Below are 18,109 nucleotides of genomic sequence, written 5' to 3'. Positions count from 1 at the left end.
ACACACACACTCCCTTACACACACACACAAACATACAAATCTTTCCTTGTCTGCAATACATGAAGAAATGCATGAGCTGCGTTTCTAATATTTTTAAGCCTTTAAAGCAGAGAGCTGTGTTTCTTGATTTCTTCTAGTCAGAAATTGTAAGCGTCTCAGTGGCCTCCCACTAAGGACATAACAGTTTGTTGTGGAGGATAAAGATTTTAAAAACTAATACAGTGGTAAGAAAGGATCACCGATTGTACATCAAATTACTACTGAGAGTGTTCTTTAGCTGTCACAACACAAGTGATCATTAGATACTGTCTCATTTTTAACCGTGAGGAATTCTTGGGCCCCTCACTTTTGTATTGAAGTGGAAAAATGGAAAAGCAATATCAATCAGTGTTATAATTATCCTTATCAATCATCACACAATGCCCCCCCCCCTTTAATAAGCATCCCTGATATATCACCAGCTTTATTTTTCAAAGCAGAGGTGATGTCTGAGCTTTGTACACTTCCTCCCACCCTGCGCCAGACTCCCGATTTGTGCAAAAAGAAAGTAACGAGCTTACAAAATCAAGCTGTTACACACCAGTATTTTTCCCGAGAGAGCAAGCGGAAGAGAGACAAGAAAAAGCAAAAAATAAATGAATAAATAAAACTAGAAGTAGACAAGGATGATTTTGAAAAAGTGGCGCATGGAGGCCTGTTGAGTGCTGTTCTCCATCCAAGCCCGCAGAGCACCTTGTAAACACAGATGGTGCTCCATTCCACACACTCGAACCAGACTTGGCAAACGAGCGCAGAGTTAAAGAGGTAACATTTGCACTAAACCCTGACGCCCTGCATAGAAACGTATCCTCTCTCTGCAGGAGAGAGAGAGAGCCGACACCAGCCTGCCTCATAACATTATGCAAAAGCTGGATTGTTTGTTTTCCTCCTTCCACACAGTACATGTTATCTCCTCACCACGTCCCTGCGCTCAGCAACTGCGGGATTTTCCAAAATATTCAAATGAGGCTTTTTTTAAAAAACAAAAAACAAAACAATAGTTGCTCTTATTTATGTTGAGCTCCATATCTTTTTTATATGCACCATTTGCTGATGATTGAGATTTCCTTTTTTAACCAAAGTGTTATTTTTTCGGATTATACTCTTATCCCAACATGTGTGTTCCGTATATTCTGTTAATCATGTACTTCAGCGCTGTTTATGAAAAATATGTTCCTCAAGTAAGCCCATCATCATCATCATCATCATCATCATCATCATCATCATCAGCATCAGCATCAGCATCATCTGCCATTAACCCGTGATTCACTTCTTGCAGGGCCTCCAGAAGGTGGCGCCACAGTTTACCTGCACAGAAAAGTGTGTTGTTAAACCACTTATCTCGATTCACTATTGACTATTAACCCATAAAATCAGTGTCTTGTTATCAGTGTACAGCAGGGGCAGTGAGATTAGAGCGTCTGGCTGCAGTAGAAGAGCTCTTTGAAAGGGAAATGCATCATGGAGTCTCATAAGATAAAGTACACAGTGAGAAAAAGTTTCAGGGGCCGTTGCACTGTAGGGTGAGAGACAGGAACATTAACTATGCATTCCCACACCATCACCTCTGGCAAGGATTTTGGCAATAAGATGTAGGAGACTTACATGTAATACTATAAGTCTAGACTAACCCCCCCCCCCCACCCGCAGCACCAATTCCTCCTGCATTATCCCCAGCCAGACTCTATGCATCTTTTCTTTGTATCTCCTCAGTTTTTACCGTCAGTGACAGCTCTCTCAGCCCCATCCTGTCTCATATTTAACGTGAGGAATCTCCCCCTGACACCCAGTTAAGAATAATAACAAGAATCTCATCCATCTAGCGCTTTGTGTTTACAGAATCTGACGATTCTAGGGAGCTTCAAACAGGTTTGTATATTCTGTTGCTCCTTTCATGTGTCTATAAAAACTTCACAGTGCGTGAAGTCCACCTTTCAGTCACATGCCTAAAGAAAATACAAAAACATACTTCCGCAGAGAGACAAAAAGATCTTACTGACATCAAATGCAATAAGGAAGTAGGACATTTGTGTGGTCAAAGTATCATTTTGCTGGCTACCTACAGTACGTTCTTTTTTTATATTAGGAAGTCTTGTTCATTATACATGTAAAATGAGAAGTGCAAGGCTGGGAGAAATGTAAGATCATCAGTGTCTTTGTGTATCATTCTCACAGGCTGGTCATTGTTAAAAAGGAAAGTTCACAGCAGAACAACAGCATAGCAGAGATGGAGATGGTACAGCGTAGCTGAGCACTGTCTCATCTAAACCTTTTTTTTCTTGCAGCATTTGGATTTCAGGGATGAATGACGCCATGATGCAATAGAGTCTGTTCATCATCATTTGAAAGTTTTTGTCGAAAGGAGGTAGAGGTAACCGGAGAGAGAGGGCAGAGATAAGGGCATTTGTTGACACTGACATATCACAGTGGAGTTTAGGTCATGCCTCCATGTATGTAGTTCCTCCTTATTCAGGGAAAACTTGCAACTTCGTAGAGTAGAAATGGATACCATTAACCAACTTATCACTACTTTCATCCTTGCACTCTTGGCAGCAGCAACAAATTTTGCATATTGTTACAATGGAGGTCTTTAAATAAGCATTAATTGAAGTAAAGTAACAGATGTTGAATAGTTTTGGGTTTCATTGAAAACTTAATCCCATGCCAGTGACAACACCATCACCGTTCTCTTGGGCCAGGCACAGGCGTCCCTCTCATAAGGACTCATCAGCTGTCTTTAATTCACGATCACAGCAGCAACAGTTCTTTTAGGAGTTTAGGCTTATTGTATCTACACTTCCAAGTCAGTCTAATGGGAAATCAGTGGGAAAGGACTGAGTGAATTTAGTAAATGTACTGTCTTCTGGACTTCAGGTGAGACTCTCACCCCAGCTACATTAAAACCTGACCCTAACCTCAAAGTTTAAGATAAGTCATCGTCATGGAAGCCTCACTTGCTGAACATCATTTGCTCTTCCAATGTACCACTGTACAAAAAATCTTTTAAAGAAAAATACTGGGAAATGGGACTATTTATTTCTTTTAATTTATTTTGTCATATTTTTGTAAGACCTGAAAAATAGTTAATAAAACTATTTGAAATGCATTTTGTGTTGTGACTGACTTGTTCCTGCAAAACTATCAGTGTTTTTTTTTTCTCACCCGCACAAATTATTAACCTCAAGATTTACAGAATCTCTTGAAGTCAAGGATTTGAGAAATATAATGAATAATATATCATGTATTTAAAGTACCACATCACAAAAACCCAGTTTCAGTCCAGTTTTATTTCAGCAAAGCTAAAAAGAACATGTCTTATCTAACACACATGAGATGGGGCAAGGCTTAGGGTGTAGTACGACAGTCTATCTGAGCAGAAGCATAACACGGTTTTACGCTTCGAAAACAGACAGGGTATTTACACTGTAGTTAGGAAGATGACTGACCACACTGTAGCATCCACCGGTAAAAGGACAGGAAGGACAGGAGGCTTTGATGTGACTCTGATGGGCAGTGGTAAGAACATTTAATAAAAAGCTTTATTCAGTGTTGTACAGTATATGACACCAATACAAACTGAATCTCTGGAACAAGGCAGGATGGCGACTGCACTTTGCTGTGCATGCTTATTGTGCATTCTATGGCTGAAAATATAACACCACTTTAAACCCCCGTGTGTTCATCTAAGCCAGCTCTCAGACAAAAACCATGCGGGGCTGTCACAAAGACAGGGCGAACAGTACAGCTATCCCGGGCCCTGAGCTGGGGGAGCAAAAGGGTCCGAACCATGACGACACGTTGTAAGGCCTCTAGGCTAATACCTTCCACAGTCATACGAGATAACACCACAACCCCAGCACCCCTTAAGTTTTACTACTGGTCCAGGAATATAAAACCCAGCCGTGAAAACATTAACATGCAAGGCAAGATAACATCCACTGGACACGGGGCTCTTGTCTTTTCCTTCACAAGGGTGATTTTCTATTGTATCCACAGGCATGTAATATTTTACAAAAAGGCAGACACAAAGATATTCCATTGGATAAACTAATTCTTGTATGGTAATTATTTACACACAACATAAGGTATTCTTTTTCCCTTTTCCATACATTACTATACATATTTTGCTTCATTATCTGTGCTGTTTCCAAGTTGTGCAACTGAAAATCCAACAATATGATTAACATTTTCATAGTTGGATGTAACTTTTTCCTTCTTTTTCTTTTACATCCTTTGATGACAGAGAAGCTAAAACTCAAGGCCAAACCCTTTCTTACTAGCTTCGATTGGCCAGATGGTGGTGCTAGATGTAAAAATATATCTCAGAGACACCAACACAACATTAATCCTACAAGCACAAGTCCCAGAATAGAATGAAGATATGCATATTCACCATACACACACATCTAAGGGGAAGAGTTGCTTCTACTTTGTGCTGTTCTTCACAGTGCATTGTTGGTTCTGTTGATTCAAACAGTGTGGAGAAATGTTGCAATGCCCCCATGTGGTTGCAGAGTGGGCAGTGAAACTGAGAGGGCGGGCACTGTGGCTGGCAGGAAGCTCATTGCCATACATAAACAATAATAGTTATAATAAAATTAAAACAGTAACAAAATGTTATCTCTGCACAAATCAGGACAGACTCTCCAGGAGACAGAAGGCTACACAAGTCATGTACCAGTTATGAGACTGATTATAAGGGTAGTGTCTGACTTTATCTGTCAAGTCCATCTCTGATCTTAAATCTACTCTGACAACTATTCACTCACCTCATACACATGCACAGTACAGCACACAATAAACACACACACTCACAGCTCAGCATGCATACAAACATATACACGTACACTAACCCACCCAGGGAATAGCCAATATTAATTAAAAGACACCAGTATAAAGTTCCCTCCCTGGTGATGGTTCTGTCAATGTCAGTGACTAACGCTGACTTTGAGATGTTTTCATGCACTCAATCTTTTCACCATTAATGACTGCTTTGTTGATAGGAATTTCCCTAATTTCTTATGAGTGACTCTTAATTTCATGACAGAAAAGGCATCCTGCCACAGTACAGAATGGTCAGAAGTCTCTATTCGGGTGGGGATTATCCTTTGTTTTTGGTAGTTTCTGTTGGCTATACCCTGTATACGCAAACACACACACATTCTCTCTCACACACATTCTCTCTCTCACACACACATTCTCTCTCTCTCTCTCTCTCTCTCTCTCTCTCTCACTCTCACTCTCACTCTCACACACACACACACACACACACACACACACACAACACACCACACACACACACCACACACACACACACACACACTTATGAGTCCTCATTCATCTCTTGGCTATCTGTCCTGGCGATCTTCCTTGGGGGTGCTGGGCTGTCGCCCTCACCTTGTTCCTGTTCCCTTTTTTTTGCTGCATTCTGTTTGACACAAAGGATTATACATCAGTCAGTAAAAATCAGTTTCTTTTTAATAACATTCAAGCTACCAAAGACCAAAGATTAATCATTGTATTATGAGGCTCATAATAAACAGACCTGAAAAAGACTCAGAGAATGACAGTCAATAAATGAAGCTAGACTTAGGAAATTAACTCAAATGAAATGCACATGCTCACCTTTTTGTCCCACTGCTGATGGAGGTAACGCAGTAGGATGTTGGTCTTCTCTGTTACAATAACTGTAGAGCAAGCACAGCCAGCATATTACTGACAAATTATGTTTAAAGCTGATCAGTTTACCGCACAGTCAAAACCACAGAATGATGTATTTGTTGAAAATACATCAGTGACGAACCACAACAACGGCTTCTGTTAATAACAGCTGACTGTCCTTTTAATATTTATATGATTATTCTATCAAACTATTTACCGTGAGATTGGTACTTACTCTGTTCAGAGGGGTATTCACGTGTTGGAAGGTACACAGAGGGCCTCCGATTCTGCAACAGCACAGAAAGAGAGGTTACAAATTGCAGCTGTGCATTCTACTTATGCACTGTTTTTGTGTATTTACTTAGGGAATTATCACATCATTTTTGATCTTGATATATGAGCACAACTGCTAAACATCTACTCTATAACAAATATTCGGTGGGATTAATGACAGTCTGAGGAAATAAAAATGATCATAGGCTACTTACAGATGCTTTACAAACAGAGTCTGCATGAAACCTGCTGAAGTTGGTCTTATTATAGACAGGAAGTCCTTTCAAGAAATCCGCCTGTGGGAAGAGGGTGAGGTTTACCAAATGACTTATCTTTCATCTTGCATGTAATGCGACCGTAAAGACTACAAGCCCACACCGTCTCTCTATCTGCCCTCTACAAAGATTCTACTGTCAACAAACAGACTGTTGTTATTCACCTGTGGCATTTCATTACCACAGTGTAAGTGTCAAGTGTCATCTAATACAGACGTTAGATAGACGGAGGTGTTCCTGCAAATGTCTGTGGATTCCAGATAACATTGACTGGGTTGGTGCTGGGCGTTCCCTCATCTTAACAACCCCTGCACACCAACGGGCCCGCTGCTCCCCCTGTAACGTCCCCGGTAACCTCCAGTTAATGGAGGTGATGATATCTGATAGAGTGTCCAGCAAGTGGTTTTAAATTAGCGAGTCGTGGCTGAGCACAAAGCGATGCCGGCTTGGCCGTGGTAAATGAATGCCAACAGGAGGAGCAGGTGTGGCTAGCAGCTAACTGTTACTTAGCAAGCTCGCTGTTATATGTCCTCTGAGAAGTGTAGAGCAGCTTATTGAGTTAACGTTAGAAATGTGGTGTGTGTGGAATAAGTACCTTCTCCATGATAATGGTAGAAACGTCGAAACGCCGACTTGCGGGCTTGGCTTGGTGTCTGTTGTGCTGGTCGTGATGGCAGGCAGTGTGAGTATGTTACAGTTAGCCGCGCTAGCTTACTGGCTAGTTAACTGAGGTTAACTATCCTATCGGCTCCTCTTGGCAAACAAGACAACGACCTTCACGCACAAGTTGTTTCCATTCTAAATCCCAGTGTCCATGAAAAAAGAGATAACACAATCAGAATAAATAACCCAAGTTGTCATGGCATGAGTTAGCAAAGCTAGTTAGACAGGACTCCTTCAGCTAGCATGATGGTAGCGATGCTTTCTAGGCCACGCCCCGGGAGCGTCCATTGGTGTACCATTACACCCACGTGGTAGCAGCTCGACCAGAGAGCCAATCATGAAACAGAATTTAGACTAGGTAATCTGCTGTGCACATGATGAGCTTCATTATAAAAAACATCAGCAGCTACTGATCCATACGTATATTGGTCTTTATCTGAACACATTGAAGCCAATGGTAAAGGCTTCTTCTATTCAATTCAATTCAATTCTATTCTATTCTAATCCAGCTATACAAGAGTGCAATTGAAAAAACGACAATTTCTCTGAGGCTCAGGGAATAAAAATCCAGAGTGTAAAAATAATATAAAACAAAACATAAACCATCAAGGTAGTATGAAATATTCTGTCAAAAATGGAGTTGGATACAATTATCCCTTTTTTGTTTTGTTTTCAGAATAGGATAATGACACATTCTGTATTTTTAACTTAGTAGGTCATCTGGTGAGTTTACCACATTATGAGATGTTTCTATCTGTGAATAGATATGCTAGGTCAGTTTCTGAAAGAGAATTGCAGTCAAACTCCATACACCAATTCAGTATTATATTGCCTAAACCTGGAGATCCACTGTTATTTAACACACATCACGTTTTAGTTTTACTTAAAGAGATCATCTCCTGACATGTTTTAAGACAAATCAATATTATCTCTTAGAATAATAATTTGTGTACAATCTTTTTTTTTTTTTAGCAATAAAGTTCAATTACAGAGATAAAAATTCTTAATATTACATTTACTCGATTGTCCTCATTTAAAGAATATAGAATCTATGCACTGGCAAATACTGTTGTACACCGTTCTCAATGTACAGTATGTGCAAAAGCAGATCACATTTTTGAGCAGAGGGGAACTTTAAAGCCACACAATCTTTACGTCTTTTTTTGTGACTCTACTTTTAATTTCCACTATTTTCAGCTCTCTCACGCTACGACACATAGTATTATTGATATCAATATATCATAGTTTATGTCGATCACAGTATCTAGATAAACTTTGGGATGAACCTTAATGTGCCGCAGCTGGAGGGAGGCCTAAACAATACAGTAACTGGCTTGTGGGTTTACTGGGTCTTGATTTCTGTAGTCTGCCCTCACCTCACCCTGGCACCTGCATCCTTGGACTCCTAACAAGTAGCTACCTAGCAACAACAGCCATGGCAACTGCCACAGCACCAGCTCCTTATGACACCGGAGAACGGAGTGCTAAGATAAGATGGAGAGAGTCTGGGCATGCTTATGGAGAGGATTCAAGTAAAACAGGTTATAGACTATATTTTAAAGAATACAAGTTTGAATAATCACAAGTTATTTTTTGTCCTACTACCAATCACTATGTTTTCCAAATCAGTGTTGCAAAATGCACCTTAATTTGTAAGCAATTGCTGAAACAATGAAATGAGTAAAACTACCAGCAGAAAGTTTTTCAAGCAGATAAGTGAGAAACCAACATTGGTAGTAAAAGCAACAATTAAGATTATGAACCAGAGTTAATCCCACTTAATGGCTTTATTGATGGTTAATACATAATTTATTCATGCTTTATAGTTATAAACAATTGATAACTTTTGGGTTGTCACATTGTGGAAAATCCTCCTCAAGCACATCTTTGCTTGTCTTTTCATTGTCTTAACTAATTCATTAGAGATATACATGTTACACTAAAAAGATGTTTCACAATAATCTATCAGAAGTTGTAGCCTACATTATGTCCAGCAGGCCATAATAGTTATATTATACATAATTAGCCTATTGTGAACTATGAACTCAAAGGGCCTGAAAAATCAACAAAGTTTCATGCTGGTGGAGTTTTTTTTTTTTTTTTTTTTTTTTTTACAACTTGGCAACCCAAAAGTTGCTCTTATTTACAAGTGATCTACAAAGCATACAATTATTTATTAACCGTTAATAAAGCCATTAATTACAGCTCATTGGGATACCCTTTACTCTAACCTTTTGTTGTTGTTTTAATTTCTTTATCTATTTAATTACTACTTAACACAGGTTATTCTTTTCATGAACGTATCCACTGGTTGTCTCGCGTCACATGGCAGCAGGGGGCAGCTCTTCACACCCGCAAACTGCACCACAGTTGACGGATTGAAAACACCCTGACATCCTGCTGAGCTCCGGTGCGTCTCCTCCGGGCTGTCACCGTCACCATTGTTCCCTACGTGGAACCGGAGAGCTGGACCATGCAGACATGCGGGTCTTCCTCTGAAGCACAGTCAGATATGCTGTCAGTAGGCTGGCAGTGGCCGCCATGTGGAGGCCACCTAAAGGACAACAGAATCCAGATAAATTAGATTATTGGATTGACTGCAACAGATTATAGCTCTCCTGCTTCCTCGATGCTTCATAAGAAAACCACATCAATTTGACTATATTTCACGCGGGGTTTTCAGGAATATAAAGGTAGGTATTTTACTTAACTGTACCATATTTTAGTTTTTTCTTGTACTGTGATTGTTTTGATCACCATAGCTCGTGCACTCTGGCAGCAGGCGCAAGGAGGTCGCTGCTTTCAGCTAAAACAAACAGGTTATTTAGTCTGTTTAGTGTAAAATTCTACAATTGACTTTTATTTGCCAATCATCTAAACTAAACTAAAGAGGAAAACATTCTGGCACTTGCCTCATTTGCTGCTTTAGACGACAGTGAGTGGCCTATTCAACTCGCTTTTATTGTCATTGAATGGATGGGGCCATGAGCTTCACCTGCGTTGCCAGGTAAAATAGGTTTTATCCCACTAAAATCAGCAACAAGCCTATTGTTGTTGGCCTTGACGAGCTACTGTTATTTCTTTTGTGAAAAGTTATTTTCCTTTTTGCTCAAATTGGTGTCAGATCATCATACATTATGTCGATGTTTTTGTCTAATCGATTCAGTTTTGCACAACATTTCTCAAATGACTCAAAATGTGTTTATTTTTGAATAAATTCCGTTGTGCAGAACATACTCTAATCACCTAATCAATCGACAAACTTTGGCTAAATTCCCAATAAATTATTATCTAATTTAAAGCTGTAGTGTTTTTCACTACTTCTGTCTAGATCTCTTGTCTTCTACAAAGCAACATCAAGACAGTGATGATTTATATGTCTAAAGGTGTGTGTCAAAAAATGCCATAACTCTAGTTCTTCCATGCTGCATTTTTTTTCCATGCAGTTCTTAAGAAAGCTGTTTGTCACAGGTAAATAGATACTATTCATTGATGAAATGATGGTATACTAACAAGGAAGTGCAGTAGCTAAGTCAAACATACTCTTAATTTTAATGTTCAGTGACAAATAATTTAGCAGGCCGGGATCTATCAACAGCGAAGCTACAGCCCTGTAGTTGTTTTTAATCTCCATGACAGTCTCTGCTCTGCTTTTCTGGGCATCAGTCCCTACTGTGATTGTGTCTGACACACATGAATCATTATATAACAGCCTCCTGCAGCCGCTGACAACAGAGGCCATGCAGAGAATGCAACAGGAAGCAGACTCACAGATAGGGGTGATGGCAGCAGTGCATCGTTCATGATGTCTGAATGGATGTCATTTCATGGAGGAACACCCACACAATTATGAGACATATCTCTGGGATATTGCTGAAGGATAAAACAATGCTTTCTATAAGTAACATTTTATTCAGTTAGTCGGGGCTCATGATCGGTTGTTGTCACTTCAGTCATTAAACCAGCCTGATAAGTGAGGACTGAATGGGAAGCTCTGAGGTGCTCTTAAACAAGGCATTTAACACTGCTCCAGTGGCCAACAGAGGAAACACTAGAAGTGCTTCCAGGTATTACTAGTTACTTCCAAGTGTGATTATACACCTTCAAAAGGTGCTACTTAAAAAGAGTCCCTGTTTGCGGAGCCCCCAGTTTTGTATGTCATGTGTTCTGGATTTGTAATGGTGGGGTTTGATAACTACTATCATAGATCTGTTGAAAGACAAGTGTATTCCACCCCACTGGATGAATTATGATGGGCAATATTACAAGTGGGACAAGCATTCATTGGACATTTTATGTGGTTGTGTTGGAGAGTCTTTTTCTCTGTGATTGGCCAGCCTGCAAGCATTTCTTAGCATCTTACCATAACAGCATCTCTGCTCCTGCTTCTCTGCTCCTGCATATTAAATAATATATGCAGACCTGAATAAAATGAGAGGGTGCTGAAAAACTGATGTATGACATTCATGTCAGAGCAGAGTCTCATTATACAACGCCATCTCTTTATTAGGGCACTGTCATAAAGAATCAGTCTGTTTTCAAGTTGATTATAATATTTGAAGCTTATGAGGGTATTACAGCACTTTAATAGTGAGAGGGAGTGGCTGGATGGATGAGAGCTTTTAGTGAAAGACAAAGGGTTTTCAACTGGTTTAGACCACATTAATAAATCATACATATTTAGTCATGCCAATGTTTTAAATCGGAAGGGAAACTATGAATCACAGTATCACTAAACAGTGTTAAACAGGACAGAAAAAAAAGAATTGCATATATAACAGGTCACACCTTGTGCCTGGTTAATGGATGCCTTTTGACGCAAGAGCAATATTAGAGATGAATGTGTCGTCCCCAGTGATATTAAAATGGCCTACTCGGCCTCCTTCAGTCAGTAAACACACAGCACTGCACAGCACTGCTGTTTGGATAGAGGATGTGCAAGTATAAGCAGAAAGGGCATGAGAATAGCCAGCAAAGCAGGAACGCTGTATTACATTGTGTCCATAATCCCCAGATGAAAGCAGTGGCTGATGGGCTGCAAGTATAGAAAAAGATGCAACAAATCACACAGAGGGTGAAACTGTTGCCGTACAGTGTTACTGTTTTCACCGAGAGATAGACAGATTGTGTTGTGTGGACAGGGAGTGTAATCCCCTCCAGCAGGGAGGGGAGCAACAGGAAGGTAGGATAATGCCACCAGCAGAGAGACTTGCAGACCCTGCCGGGCTGCTCTGCTGTTGTCATGGCTGGTAATCAACTAACAAGCATTATATGTAGTCTCATCCATTCCTTGGATATGAACCTGTCTAATTGTAAATTGGTCATTCTTTTTCAAAAGAAGCAGTTTGCAGTAGATGGTTGTTACAGGATAATTATTATCGAATCATTCTCGATGTGCACGTTTGGCATTTCTCCACAATTCTCACACATGAACACTTCTGTGACGAAGATTTGACTGACAGTGTGGCAGTGTGTGCTGCTGCAGAGTGATCACATGGCGGGCAGCTTTAACTCACAGAGCTATTACTGGCCCCCGTCTATAAATACCCCCAAAGGCCGCACTGAGGGACGATGCTGCTCCGTTACGTCTGACAGAAAGTCGCAAGGGTTTAAATTGTAATTAGACGCCAGATTGTAAAGGCACAACAACTTGTTTACCTCTCCGTGTGGTAAAGTTTCCCTGATGCACATTTGATGTAGAGACCTAAAGTTCTTCTGAATAATTACATGTACAAGAACAATGTGATGAATTATATATTGAGTGATGCTCTTTTTTTTAAGTTAGCGTACAGTGTACATAAATGTGCAGCTTTTATCTCAGCAACAGTGTTACCAGAGAACTGAAACGAAGACATGCACAATTTGAACTTTAAATATTCTTAGCAGGCTCTATCATACGTTAACCAACATATTCACAAATTCTGATATACATTACTATATGTTTTTGTTTTTTTTTACCATCTGTAGTGTTCATTTTTGATAAAGTTGGTGCGTTTGCTTTTCTTTAGGTTCTCTTCTCTTTTGTTTAATCTGAAGTAGCTTTAACTTTTAAAGTACATGTTTCATGTTGACTTCTTTTGATATGAAGCATTCAAGTTGCATTTTAAACATCACAAGTATTAAATAAATACATTTTTAGATATACTGTATCTGACAAAATAAATAAACATACACTTCACCTGATCTGTTGATGTGCAAATGTTTTCAAAACCTGATTTAAAGTTAATAATGAACAGAAATGGAGTTGATTCATTTAGTTCATCTCTCAGGCTCCACGTACGATATTTTACCAGCTGTTACCATCTTTATAGTCTATACAGCTTTAAGTTAAATAGAGCACTTGCTTGTAAGAGTGCGTCCTTTTATAATTTATGTGCCTTTGGTTTTCTGTGACCTTGTCTAACTCACGTTTGCAAGTTTGTGCTGACTTATGTGTGTTTTTACATGAATGTATTCCCTCCAGCCTGGCAGCCATGCTGACCAGCTTTATGGAAGGCCTTCTCTGCTGCCTGACCTCAAAGTCTGCCAACGTTGTGGTTCCCGTAGAAACCTCCGAACCTGCCGATGGCTACGAGTTTGTGGAGGTGAAACCAGGCCGTGTCCTGCGGGTTCGACATATCATTCCTGACCGGGCGGTGGTGGAGGAACCCACCGGGCAGGGTGGGAGCGTCAGCTGCAAACGAAAGATCACAGTATATCGTAATGGACAGCTATTCATTGAGAACCTGGGCGACAGGGCGAGTGCAGAGCTGAAAAACTGTCCGAATGGAGAGACAGAACCTAACAGCACTGTAGAGGTTGAACTTACAGACTGTGGTAACTCCTCACCGCCCGTCAGCATCCCTGAGGGTAGGTCAGACTCCATCACAGCTGGAAACAATGGAGCATCTCAAACAGGAGCAGGAGGAGAGGCACCTGCTGCTGGACAAACTGACCAGTCCCAGCAACCCAGGAAGCGCAGGCGGAAGCCCAAGCGTACGGTGGTGATTGATTGTGAGAGGAAGATATCATCCTGTAAAGGGACGCACACAGATGTGGCTCTGTTCTTCATCCATGGAGTAGGAGGCTCACTGGACATCTGGGGGAGCCAGTTGGACTTCTTTTCTCGGCTGGGCTATGAGGTGATCGCCCCGGACCTGGCAGGTCACGGAGCCAGCTCAGCACCACAGATAGCCGCAGCGTACACTTTCTATGCCCTGGCTGAGGATATGAGACTAATCTTCAAGAGATATGCGCGCAAGAGGAATATTCTCATAGGACATTCTTATGGGTAAATTTAAGATCACAGTACATTCTAATTAAAGGACCACAAAACAAATAGCTAGGATTAGCTTGTTTCTACCGGCCTGTCCTGTAACCAGCCTTCTGTTCTGCTTCCACAGTGTGTCGTTCTGCACGTTCCTGGCCCATGAGTATCCAGAGCAGATCCACAAGATGGTGATGATCAACGGAGGTGGTCCCACAGCTTTGGAGCCCAGCCTCTGCTCCATCTTCAACCTGCCCACCTGTGTGCTTCACTGCCTCTCCCCGCTGCTGGCCTGGAGCTTTCTCAAGTAAGACAGACTGCAACAGAACAGCAACAGAGACAAGATGACAACTTTTACCTGCCAAAATAGTTGCATTTTTCATTTTTCATTCAAAAATTATGATCCGTCTCCTGGCTGATCAAATGATTTAATGTAGAACTCACTAGATCGTCTAATTGATTGTTTTTTTACAAATACAGAATGGATATAGATAGAATGTAACTTAAAGCTGCCGCAGGTAACTTTCTTGGATTAGCATTAATTTAGAAGTGATGAAAATAAATAATTGAATTTGGTGGACAAAAAGGGTAAAAGCATGATAAACATGTTAGAAGACAGAGGCATCTTTGTGTTTTTGGCCACACACAGTACCAGATACTGTGTGTGTTTATTTCACCCACAGTTTGATGTCATCAGAATTTTTTTTTTTTTTTAGAAATTTGTAATTCAGGTAAATCTCCTCTGCTCTGTCCCCTGCAGGGCTGGATTTGCTCGGCAGGGTGCCAAGGAGAAACAGCTGCTGAAAGAGAACAATGCCTTCAACGTGTCGTCCTTTGTGCTGCGCGCCATGATGAGCGGGCAGTACTGGCCCGAGGGGGATGAGGTCTACCATGCTGAGCTCACAGTGCCCATCCTGCTGGTTCACGGCATGCACGACAAGTTTGTTCCTGTTGAAGAAGACCAGCGCATGGCAGAGGTAAAGGGGCTTCTTCAGCCCCCTGAGCTCCGGATCCAAACTGAGAAACTGACCCAACTAAAAACACTAATGTCTTAGAATGAGGCAGACATTTGGTTACAGTGGCCTGAGAGAATCAGATGGTCATAATTATAATAAGAAATTAACATCAAAACTGATCCAAGATATAATTTTATTTCCAGACGGTTTAGGCCCTGAAGAATCGTATAGGATAAGCTCCTCTCTTTCTCTGTTTACTTGTCTGTCTCCTGACAGATTCTCTTCTAAGACATTAACAACCACTGCTTTGGTCAACAGTTGTCAATAATAAAGTATAAAAGTGCCAGTTTATAAAAGTAAACCCCCCCCCCCATGGGTTAACACACTTACCACATGCATGCAAAGCATAATGTTCCTTTTTTTGAATCCAACAAGGGATTTTTGTTGCATGTAATTTCCCATCACCCTCTCTCTGTGTTTCCTTTCTGTCTCTTGACTGTAGAAAATTAAGTAAAGGAAAAAATGTCCCAAAAAAATGTAGCTACAGGGTTAAAACAATGAAAAACGACCTAGGCTTTAGGGGCTGCTGCGTAAAATCACAGAAGACAAAAGACTCCGGACTTGTTCCCTTTACTGAACAACTTAACATGCCTTCCTCTAAAATTATAGGGGTTCCTCCCAAACTGACTTGACAAGCCATACTAACTTAGAACTTAATTTCCTCCTGCTACATTAGTACCTCTGTGGCATGATAATTAGACAAAAATGTTTTTTTTCACTTTATTATACTATGTAAATGGCGGGGGAAAAATCAGAGATGTGGGCAGTGATTCAGAGGTCTGGCACCAAGCTGTTGCTTTGGCACAAAATATAAAGTGTTTTGTGTATGACTTGTGTATTAATTCAACTTCAGATCCTCCTATTGGCCTTCCTGAAGCTGCTGGAGGACGGCAGTCACATGGTCATGATGGAGTGTCCCGAGGCTGTCAACACACTCCTGCATGAGTTTATCCTCTGGGAGCCCGCCGCCCCTCCACCGCCAAAGAAAGAGTCCAAAGCACGACCAGAGACTGCCAAAGCCCAATCTGACGACACCAAGGCTTCGTCTGAGCCCGGCAAGGTCCGACCTGCAACTGCCAGGCAAACCTCATCAAACAGCGGCGCGGAGGAAAAGCCAGACAGCAAGGCCAAAAAATGACTGAAGATTAAAGCTGACTGAGATTAAAGCTGAAACTTCCAGTGGTTCTTACACTAAATCATGGCTGGCTGTGCACTTTGTATCACCTGGGGAACTGAGCTGGTTGGAGCTGTTGAGCCTGATGATGAAAGGAGCCAGTTTATCTGAAATGGTCCAGCTAAAGGTTGGACTTAATGGAAGTGCGACACTACAGGGAGCTCAAATCTGATTCCAGTTATGTCAGCTACAAAGCTGAAGGACAGAGGAAAAGGAGCTCCAATAATGTAATGAGACAAAGATGGTCTGTTCGTCAGTGCACGGCTCCCTGTCCCACATACAGCAGGGAACATATGGTTGTGCCTTGAAGTGGTGTGTGCTGATGATGTTAGGGTGGGCGAAGCAAGAGACGGGGTTTGGTAATATACAGCCATGAGGGCGAGGGTGAAAAAAAATAGTTATAGAAGCGGCAAACGTGGTTAAATTTGACATCTAAGGAGAAAGTCAAGACGTGTCTGCTGCTACACAGACCGGTAGATTTTTTAAAAGGATGACACTTGAATGCCTGGTCTGACTTCTGCCATTCCCAAAACTTGGAAAAGAAAATTAAAAAAAAACCAACTGGTTGGTGTGACACATGCTTTAGGTTGACTGCCTGTTTCGCTGCTCTGTGTAAAGCAACAGCAGAACCTAAACTTTATCAAAACTAGCGGGATGGTTAATAAGCCTCATGTATTCGTCTCCTTGAGGTTCAATATCAAAACTAAGTGACACACTTACCTAGCCGTGAAATGTTGATGTGTGTGTGTGTGTGTGTGTGTCAGGGGATGTTTCTCAGCTAGCTTTTCCATTGCACATAATGATAAATTGCACACCTCACCTTTTTAGGGATGAGTTTTAAAATGACAAAATGACGAAATTTTCATGTCACAGAAAATAGCATTGAAAACTAATGCAGACATTTATTGATTATTTTATTTTATTTTTAAATTCTTCAACACCTGTTAGAAGTGAGCCAGGAGCATTAGAAGCTTACAAGATGTAAGTAGCCTTACATCCGACTCATTGTAGGGATTTACGTAGCTGCCACTAGTAACAGAGCAAACAGGAACGGGTGTTTTTTTTGTTTGTTTTGTTTTTTGTGGGTGATTACGTTGTGACTTGTCAAGCTGAAAAAGTAAAAAATGATCAGGCACTGATGAGGACGGAAGTGAAAGTAAATGTGCTACTTCCTAGAATTCAGGGAAATGTGTGTTCAGTGAAGTGTAGCCCTGCTAAATTTAGCAGTAGTTGAGGCTCAGCAATGAATCATAACTTTATGTGAACAGAATGAGCCAAAGATTTTGCACAAATCAAATGTACATAGTGAGGTTTGTATTGCGATGCATCAGGGATGTGCGAAAGCAGGATTTAAAAGTCCACATGAACTGCACCCAAGCTGACACTACACAGTATATTCAAAAACATTCACTATTTTTTTAATCTAGCCATGTGCTTTAATATTTTTGATAATTAATATCCCCACTACAACAAGAGTTCACTGACACCTATTAACTTTGCAGTGTTAGAGAGAACTTGTTTTAATGGTTCCTATAGCTCCCACAGAGAATATCATGTATGCAGCAATATACCATAATTATTTGATAAACCCAGGAAATAGTCCGTCTAAAGATTTGCCCTCATAATAAATTTTTGATTTGTATGTGAATGATGAACTTCACTAAACTGCAATGATCTTTTTTACCTTGAGAAGTAGTAAGTGTAGTAAATATATTAGTCTATGAGTATGAAAACTGTATTTTGTTACATCTCTAAGTATTGT

At 40.7% G+C, this 18,109-nt stretch overlaps 2 protein-coding genes across 2 annotated transcripts; one reads left to right on the top strand and one right to left on the bottom strand.

The window, feature by feature from the left end:
• Nucleotides 1–5,315: 5,315 nt before the first annotated feature.
• dda1 (DET1 and DDB1 associated 1) lies at nt 5,316–7,158 on the bottom strand. The gene is made up of 5 exons (XM_022738430.1): nt 6,844–7,158; nt 6,189–6,269; nt 5,936–5,987; nt 5,665–5,726; nt 5,316–5,467 (listed from the first exon to the last, which is right to left on the bottom strand). The coding sequence occupies exons 1-5, from the start codon at nt 6,850–6,852 to the stop codon at nt 5,363–5,365; spliced, it is 309 nt and encodes a 102-aa protein (XP_022594151.1). The 5' UTR covers nt 6,853–7,158; the 3' UTR covers nt 5,316–5,362.
• A 2,422-nt stretch (nt 7,159–9,580) lies between these two features.
• On the top strand, nt 9,581–16,311 carry abhd8 (abhydrolase domain containing 8). Its single transcript, XM_022765136.1, has 6 exons — nt 9,581–9,604; nt 13,375–13,760; nt 13,812–14,181; nt 14,294–14,464; nt 14,918–15,134; nt 16,027–16,311. Exons 2-6 carry the CDS (start codon nt 13,385–13,387, stop codon nt 16,309–16,311), a joined length of 1,419 nt encoding a protein of 472 aa, XP_022620857.1. The 5' UTR covers nt 9,581–9,604; nt 13,375–13,384.
• Nucleotides 16,312–18,109: the final 1,798 nt, after the last annotated feature.

Source organism: Seriola dumerili, unplaced genomic scaffold (genome assembly GCF_002260705.1).
Source record: "Seriola dumerili isolate Sdu_G_001 unplaced genomic scaffold, Sdu_1.0 BDQW01000002.1, whole genome shotgun sequence".
NCBI classification, from domain to species: Eukaryota; Metazoa; Chordata; class Actinopteri; order Carangiformes; family Carangidae; genus Seriola; species Seriola dumerili.
This window is presented reverse-complemented; position numbering and strand designations above follow the sequence as displayed.

Coding starts and splice junctions, on each gene's coding strand:
- abhd8 (XM_022765136.1), top strand. CDS start 13,385: ATGCTGACCAGCTTTATGGAAGGCCTTCTCTGCTGCCTGACCTCAAAG. Junction 13,761..13,811: donor GCCCGTCAGCATCCCTGAGG/GTAGGTCAGACT, acceptor CTCAAACAGGAG/CAGGAGGAGAGGCACCTGCT. Junction 14,465..14,917: donor CTGGCCTGGAGCTTTCTCAA/GTAAGACAGACT, acceptor TGTCCCCTGCAG/GGCTGGATTTGCTCGGCAGG.
- dda1 (XM_022738430.1), bottom strand. Junction 5,727..5,935: donor TGAATACCCCTCTGAACAGA/GTAAGTACCAAT, acceptor CTTGCTCTACAG/TTATTGTAACAGAGAAGACC. Junction 5,468..5,664: donor ATCAGCAGTGGGACAAAAAG/GTGAGCATGTGC, acceptor TGTGTCAAACAG/AATGCAGCAAAAAAAAGGGA.